The 8,423-nt window shown below is 44.9% G+C and overlaps 1 protein-coding gene across 1 annotated transcript; it reads right to left on the bottom strand.

The window, feature by feature from the left end:
- Positions 1 to 5,123: 5,123 nt before the first annotated feature.
- HS3ST2 (heparan sulfate-glucosamine 3-sulfotransferase 2) lies at positions 5,124 to 6,708 on the bottom strand. Its single transcript, XM_017887211.1, has 2 exons — positions 6,655 to 6,708; positions 5,124 to 6,521 (listed from the first exon to the last, which is right to left on the bottom strand). The coding sequence occupies exon 2, from the start codon at positions 6,512 to 6,514 to the stop codon at positions 5,903 to 5,905; it is 612 nt and encodes a 203-aa protein (XP_017742700.1). The 5' UTR covers positions 6,515 to 6,521; positions 6,655 to 6,708; the 3' UTR covers positions 5,124 to 5,902.
- Between the last annotated feature and the right edge of the window lie 1,715 nt (positions 6,709 to 8,423).

Below are 8,423 nucleotides of genomic sequence, written 5' to 3'. Positions count from 1 at the left end.
AAATAATAATAATTAATAATAATAATAAACTATTAACAAAAAGGAAATAGTACTTGCCTTACAGAGTTATTGTAAGATATGGAAAGCACAATTGCCGGCATACAAAAAGCATTCAATAAATGTTACCTGTCATTACATCTGCACTTCCCTTTTGCACACATTCAGTAAATTTTTGTTGAATAGTTTTGAGTGTTAATAAGTGTTTATGAGGATGTAATAAAGAGACACATACACACAAGAAGACACAAAACCACACATAAGTATGCATCCATGGAGAGACACACATGTGCATACCAAAAGGACTGAATGTGGAGTATGAGGAATCACTAAGGATCACAATACCAGCAGAGTTGGAGAAGCTCCTGAAAGGCAGAGCTAGACAAATAGAGTCTTGGATGTCCAAAGGCAGAAGTATCTCAGTGCTAATTTCCAGATCATTCAGGGACATGGAATCCCAGTGAATGGGGAGGAACTGTAGACAGGGCTGCCATGCAAGACTGCAGTTTGTGCCTTACAAAAAGATGCCAGCTGGGGGCTGGGGGGCAGAGCGGGGGCTGATATCCAATCTGTACTCCATTCACCATGCTGTATACTCAAAATGCTGTGTCCACCCCAAAGACACACCTTTTCCCATTTATCTGCCAATGAAGAGTGCCTTTTTCTAATCTCACAAAGGCTAATGATGGCAATAAAGATCCCAAGAGACCTGAGTGATTTCAGGCAGAAGATAGAGCCGAGGAACAGGGTCTATTCTTGTGGTTAAGCAATGATCAAAAGGGCTAACATTCAGGTTAGAGAGCCCCAGAAGTTCATTCATGTACTCAAATAATTATTAAGTACTTATGTATGTCAGGCACTATGCTGAAAAATATGAGCATAGTCCCCACTCTCATGTAGCTCCCAGACCTCTAGAAGAGACAGATATCAAACAAGTAAACTAATATATAATGTCAGATAGTGATAAGTGCTATAATAGATTTTTAAGAATTACAAGATTGAGAGTGACTGGGGAAGACAAAGGGCAAGTTTTGAGTGGATATTTGAGCTTAGAACTGGATGATAAGAAAGGGATGGCCATGAAATCTTGAGGATTAGCCGTTTAGGAGGAACAAGTTGGTGTCAGAGTTTAGGGACAATAAGGACACCCAGAGATTTACCATCCCAAGTGGGGCATGGTTGAGAGTGAAAGAGGCAATGTTGATAATTATGCCAGGACAACAGGTATAAACTGGGTCTGAACTGGGAAAATCAGAGTGAGAGAGCACCTTACCCTAGGGGGCACAGGGACTGGGTTTATCTGGCCAGAGACTCTGGAGCCCAGCGTTTAGACTGAGCCACTTGATCCTGGGTTGTGAAAGTGATTTAATTCACCCATTCATAGGAAGAAGGAAATTGCTATGAGCAGTTTGGTAGTTCTGTCAGAGCTGCAGCTGATCTCAGCCAACAGAAGTACTGGAGCGGTGGTGGATTCCACTGCCAGGAATAAAGGGAATATGAATGGACTGCCTACTACGTGTGAGGCAAGTGTTTTCTCACTTAATCTTCACAACAAAAACCCCTTGTCATGCGTACAAATGTCCCAATTTACTGATGATACAATTGGCTCAAAGAAGTTAAATAATTTCCCCAAGGTCATGTAGCTAGGGAATGACAGAGGTGGGATTCAAACTCAGACCTATTGGGTCTGAGCAAATTGTGCTTGCTTCTATACCATATTGTCCTTAGACAGAGGCAGGGGAAAGAAAGCAGAGACTGAAACAGGTACAGACACATTCCAATATGTGTGGAGAAGCATACTCACATATTGACACAAAGCCACAGAGAGAATCAGAAACACCTGGAGGCTTTGCTACATTGATATGGTTCTGTGGCCAAGACAGCCAGATATCCCTCAATATCTGTTCTCCCCTTCTTTCATAGAATAGCCTAGTTTTAGCTCAGTATAGTGACACCCAAATTAAAGATTACACTTCCCAGCTTCCCACACATCTAAGTGTGACCAAATAACTATGTTCTACCCAAGAGGGTGTAAGTCAAAGTGGTACCACTACCTTTGCACAACCACAGGAGGCACCATTCACAATATGAAGATGCTGTGAGTAGAAATGATGTTGCAACCTCAAATGGAAGAGGCATGTTCTTCCTGTGCCCCTTTTTGCTCCTAAGAGATTGAATGTACCAACGAACAATGGCAATAGAACTCTGATCCACAACCTCTTCAGCAACCTGCTTGGGAAGCCAGACCACAATCCCTGCAGCAACTGGCCCAGAATGAGAAAGACTTGCTCAATAACTGCCAGCTCCTCCATTTTTTGTCCCTGCTTCCAACTCAGGACCAGACAGAGAGTCACATAAACCTCTGAATCAATCACATAAGATGCCCGTTTTTGTTTTGTTTGTTTTGATTTTTGTTTTTGTTTTAGATGTCCAGGCTACAGTGCAGTGGTGTAATCACAGTTCACTGCAGCCTCGACCTCCCTGGGCTCAGATGATCATCCTGCCTCAGCCTCCCAAGTAGCTGGGATTACAGGACATGGCACAATCCTAGCTATTTTTTTTTTTTTCATAGAGACAGGTTTTCACCATGTTGCCCAGGCTGGTCTCGCACTCCTAGGCTCAAGGGATCTGCCAGCCTCAGCCTCCCAAAGTGCCGGGATTACAGATGTGACCCACTGCACCCAGTCAGATGACCCACTTCTAATGAGCTCACTTCCAGCTTTCCTATGCTAACTACCTACAATCAGGCACCCCTGAAGCCTTCTCTCTTTTCCAGTATGAACCTTTCCCACTGTTCTACCAGCCTGTGAGTTTCTGCCAAATGCAAGACTCCTTGCTAGAGCAAGCTCTGAATCGATGACCTCTGCTTGCTCTCTTTTGGATAGCCTTCATTTATTTCTACACCCTCTTCCTGCTGAGTGGAATGCAGATATAGTAGGATGCATGGGTCTCCAGTCTCTGGTGTCATGGAACTGCCGTCCACTCCAGGCTGTTAGTAAGAGAGAAATACATTTCAGCCTTTTAAGACACTGCCATTTTGTGTCTCTGTTTCAGCAACCTAACCAAACACACACACATGCACACACACACACACACACACACACACACCCTGAGGAGCCTTTCTAGTTCAGATTGAACATTCAAACTTCATCTATTTAAAGCATACTAATTTGGAACTTGCACAAGTTTGCCCTGGGGCAACCTGGGTAAAAGGGTCCATTTGCACTGGATTAAAAAATCAGAGTTTGCTGAGCAGATTCATGTACTCCAGATTTTACTCATTTAAACTAGGATTTTTAAGCATCTTTCATTTGCATACAATGATTGAGATGATAATTACGAGAGACTCATACCTATTCATTAATACTTGAAATTTACTTAGTCCGGGCAGTCTGAGAGTGCTTGTCATGCAAAGGAATAAAGCTGCATTTATGCGCACAAAATTCAAAATTTTCATCAATTCTGACTGATCTCTTCAGAATAAACAAGCAAATTGCATTGACTCCTTCTTAGGCGATTCCTTTGTGTCTCAATGCACTTCTGTCTCCCATTGGATATGGCTTTGGCCCCTATAAGGCCCAGAGTTACAGAACACCAAATGCTTTTGGATGGGAAGTGTATAAGGGCAATTAATTAATGCCCATATACAGTCTGCCCTTTTTCTGATCACCAGAGGCTCAGGGCCCCAACTTCCAAGCAGGAATGGCTTGCACCCTGTCACTTCTCCAGATCCACAGGGAAAGCACAGAGGCAGACCTGCAGAATTGATTTCTTGATGCCACGGATCCAGTCATTTGATTCCCTGTAAGACACTTGGGTAAGGAAGATGGACCAAGATGCAGAGTTGTTGTATTACACTTTAGTGTCTTCCACCCTTATAAGTCAAAACTGATCTTCAAGGAGCCTCTACTGTGCCTGACAGAGCACACAAAGTCCACGCGGTCCCCAGATGTTCAACAATCCTTCCTTGCTTCCTATGGATACATGGAGCTATCTGGAAAGCATCACCCAGAAATGCAGTTCCTTGGGACACCCTTATCCACAACCCCAGACCTCCAACATCCATCCACCCTCTCACACATTCAACCATCACACATCTGCTATGTTCCTACTACATCTTAACAAGATATAGTCTTGACTCTTGAGGAGTTCATGGTCTATAGTGGAGGCAGAGATTTACACATTTACACAAATAATTATAATCTAGTATGATAAAAGCTGCCATTGAGTCATGTACAAGTTCCCCAGTGAACAGAAGAGTGAGCAGACAGCTTAGCTGGAGAAGGCTTCACAAATATCAAGCAAACGACACTTGAGTGAAGGGAGCATGGGTTTCCATTAGCTGGAGACGTGTCAGGGAAGAAAGCATTCCAGGTGAAGGAAATGGCATGGGAATAGGTATGGAGACTTGAAAAACGCAACAAAAGGCACATCGTTCTGCAAGGTTGGAACAGAGGATGAAGGAGAAACTGTAAGTTGGGGTCGTCTTGGGTGCCATGCTGGAGGATTTGGGCTTTACTGGAGGTTATGAGATACATTCAAGCCAGGGCTGGGAACTCAAATGCCTACAAGAGCCCAGCAAATGACAAGTCAGCAAAGGAGGGTGCCTACATGGGAGCTGTAAAACTGGGGAGTGCAGGTTCCATCCAAAGGCAGCAGCCAATTGTTGCCATGATGTGGGGCGGGCTTAGTGTAGTCAAGTCTCTCTCTCTTTTTTTAATAGGAAGCTGGAAATCCATATTTTTTACATACGAATGCTCCCAGTTTCTAACTGTTGACAGTTATTTCAAAATATCATCCTGGCCAAACAAAAGGATATCTGATGCCCCATCAACCTTTGGACCTTCAGTGTGGCACTTCTGATCTAAAATTTCTAAGCAGAGAATGAACACAGACTTCTGTTTCAGATAGAGGGTGTTCCCATAGATCTCACATGATCTTTCTGTCTCAGCTTCTGCCACCAAGAACTTCTTTCCTCATCTCCACCACTTTGCCTCTGCCCCAAGTAGTCCTTGCCCTCCTCCCTGACCCCTAGACCACCCCCAGCACCAGCTGCCTTCTAGCACTGGGAGAAGTTGAATTAATGAACTGTGCTGCAGACCCAGCTTACATAGAAAAACCCAGCATTAAGGACACAAGAGAGCCGTATTTATTTCACATGGACAAGCATGATTCCATTGCATGCTGAACATGAAAGCTCGAATGAGCAGAGTACCCGTAACAGCAGAATTATGTGCTTTTGTCCACAGGGAGCAGGGAGAATCACAAAGTGGTTTTCAGAGACAGTGTTTTTCAAGCACAGTTGAGACCACAGGCTCTGAAGTCAATGGTTTATTTCATCACCAAAGGGTCTGTCTCCCAGGAGTGGCTGGAGGTGCTTTCAGCTTTGCAATCTCTCAATGAATTGCTAAGGTCTCAGGAAGGCTAAGGATGGTCTCCCATCCCACCACCCAGAGCATCTTGAAGAAATGAAGCTCAGAGGGAAGATACATGCCACTTGGATTTAACAAGGCCACTCCTGCATGGACAATGACAGAGACTGACCGCTGTGCCCATAGCAACAGAACCATCATCGCTTATAGTATCTATCATCACTGGAACATTCACTCTTCTTAAAGCAATTCCCCAAGGCCCCTTATGGGCAGAAAGGAGAATGATTCTGGAATTTACTGGACATGCCAGGAGCAGATCAACTTTGCTTGAACAGACTGATGAGAGATAGTGGCAGGGACTTTCTGTTCTCTCAGCTTTAGCTGGGCTTCCTGGTTCCAAGATGATGCAGCTCAAGGTGGGAAAGGGGGCTGGAGCTGAGATTTGTTGGAGGGAGAAGATCAGAGGGTCTGGGAGCAAATCTCATGGAAGAGATAAGCAGAAGAACCCTTGAGAGCCCTTTCCTCTCATGGGCTTATTCCCATCTGAAGTCCTGCCCAACAGTTTCATAAAATTTGATATTGTAAGGTCTATAAAATTCCCGGAGCTGGTCTATCACTTCAGGATCAATCTGTACATGAGTTCTCCCTTTTGATTTGCCCAGGCACCGAGGCAGGAGGCTCGATTCTGTTTTTTTCAAGCAAGGGAATCCTTTGGTCTTGTTGAAATAGAAGTGCTTGTCCGTGATGAATCTCTTAATGCCCAGGAAGTCCTGGACTCGCCCCATCTCGCCGGCCGGGTCAGTGATGAGTCGCTCGCCACTGACGAAGTGAATCTGAGCTAGCGGGAAGTACTGCAGCCAGCTCTCCAGGTGCAGCACGTACATGCCGATGCGGATGGCATTCCACGACACGTCCACCAGGCCCAGGGTGCGGTTGCGGAAGGAGAGGCCCTCAAAGGTCGGGATGTCGGGCTTCTTGGAGAGTGTCTGGGTGTAATCAGAGATGGCGCGGGTCACAGGGTTCCGCACGACCACAATCAGCTTGGTGTCTCGGGACATGTTGAAGATGCGTCGAGGAGCCTCTTGAGTGACGAAGTAGCTGGGCGTCTTCTCGAGCGTGATCTGGCTCTCCAGGGTCCTGGGCATCAGGCTCCTGTGTGGGCAGAAGGAACACATCATCAAATAGGTTTGCCTGGGGCCAGGCCTCAGGCCCAGCTACATCAGCCCTTCCACCCAGGGACCTGTTGCATCCCCCTCCTCGCCTCTGTTCCATTCAAAGCTCTCACCTGGTGAGGGACTCACTTTAAATCTTGTTGCTTTTCTTTTCTTTTCTTTTTTTCTTTTATTTTGAGACAGGGTCTCACTCTGTTGCCCAGGCTGGAGTGCAGTGGTACAGTCACAGCTCACTGCAGCCTCCAACTCCTGGGATCAGGCTATCTTCCCATCTCAGCCTCCCAAGTAGCTGGTACTACAGGTGTGCGCCACCATGCCTGGCTAAGTTTTTCTATTTTTTTGTAGAGCAGGGTCTCACTATGTTGCCAGGCTAGTCTCGAACACCTGGGCTCAAGCAATCCTCCCACCTCAACCTCCCAAAGTGCTGGGATCACAGGCTTTTTTTCTTATTTAATGTTTAACCTGTTTGCTTCAAGACTGGAAACAATCTAAGCATCCATCATTGTGAGCTAAATAAATTGTGGAATAGCCAATTAATAGGGTTAGGTAGATCTGTATGCATTAATATGGAATGACTTCCAACATACAGTGTTAAATGAAAATAGGCAAGATACAGCTTGTACATCTTAGGAAGGTTACATAAGGAACCAATAAAAGCAGTTGCTTCTAGGGAGGAAACTCAAGGTGAGTGCAGAATTAGAAGATGAGGGATAAATGAGAATTACTTTTCTTTTTTTTTTTTTTTAAGGGACAAGGTCTCACTGTATCTCCCAAGGTGCAATGCAGAGTTACAATCATGGCTCACTGAAGCCTCGAACTCCAGGGCTCCACTGATCCTCTCATGTCAAGAAGCCGGGACTACAGGCTCATGCTACCACTCCTGGCTGATTTTTAACAATTTTTTGTAGGATGGAGTCTTACTGTGTTGCCCAGGCTGGTCTTGAATTCCTGGGCTCAAGTGATTCTCCTTCCTCAGCCTCCTGAGCAGCTGAGATTACACGTGTAAACCACCATGCCTGGCTTATTTTTTGCATTTTTTTTGTAGAGATAGGGTCTCACTATGTTGCCCTGGCTGGTCTCAAACTCCAAGCTTCAAGTGATCCTCCTGCCTTGGTTTCTCGAAGTGTTGGGACCATAGGCACAAGCCACTGCACCTGGATAAGAATTACTTTTTATTTTATAACCTTTAAAACTGCTTGAAAATTTTAATGCATTTATTACATATTCAAAAATTACAAAGTAAGCCACTGAATATTGTTCTGGCAAAAGATATTTCTCCAAATATATTAAGAAAATCTTTTTTTGGGGAAAAAGTCTTGTCTTGCAGGAATAGCAACTGTTTTAGATATGAGTTCTGACGTCTTCTTCTGCTGAAAAACGGTTGAAATACATCCTTTGTGTAGGCTTGAACAAGCCAAGAACTCCAGGCTGGTTGGGACCTCAGTCAGGAGCCAGGCTATGTAACCTCTCTTTCCCTTGTTTTTTAATTTACTGGCTCTGCTTGAGACCTTAAGGGATCTGGGAAGAAGCACTGAAGTCTCTTTCCCGGGAGCATCTCATTCAGACCTTGATGGAGGGGAGCATCCCTGGTTCCCAACCGCTACTTCTTGATGAAGGTCACCGTTGATCCTTACGTGCATTTTTCTTAATTCTAGCTGCGCCTTAGAACTACCCGAGAAGTTCTTTTCCTTTCCTTCCTTTTTCCTTCCTTTCCTTTCCTTCCTTTTCTTTCCTTCCTTCCTTCCTCTCTCTCTCTCTTTCTTTCTTTTTCTCTCTCTCTTTCCCTTCCTTCCTTCCCCTTCCCTCCCTCCTTCCTTCCTTCCTTCCTTCCTTCCTTCCTTCCTTCCTTCCTTCCTTCCTTCCTTCCTTCCTTCCTTTCTCT

Source organism: Rhinopithecus bieti, unplaced genomic scaffold, assembly GCF_001698545.2.
Source record: "Rhinopithecus bieti isolate Rb0 unplaced genomic scaffold, ASM169854v2 scaffold_13348, whole genome shotgun sequence".
Classification (NCBI taxonomy): Eukaryota; Metazoa; Chordata; class Mammalia; order Primates; family Cercopithecidae; genus Rhinopithecus; species Rhinopithecus bieti.
This window is presented reverse-complemented; position numbering and strand designations above follow the sequence as displayed.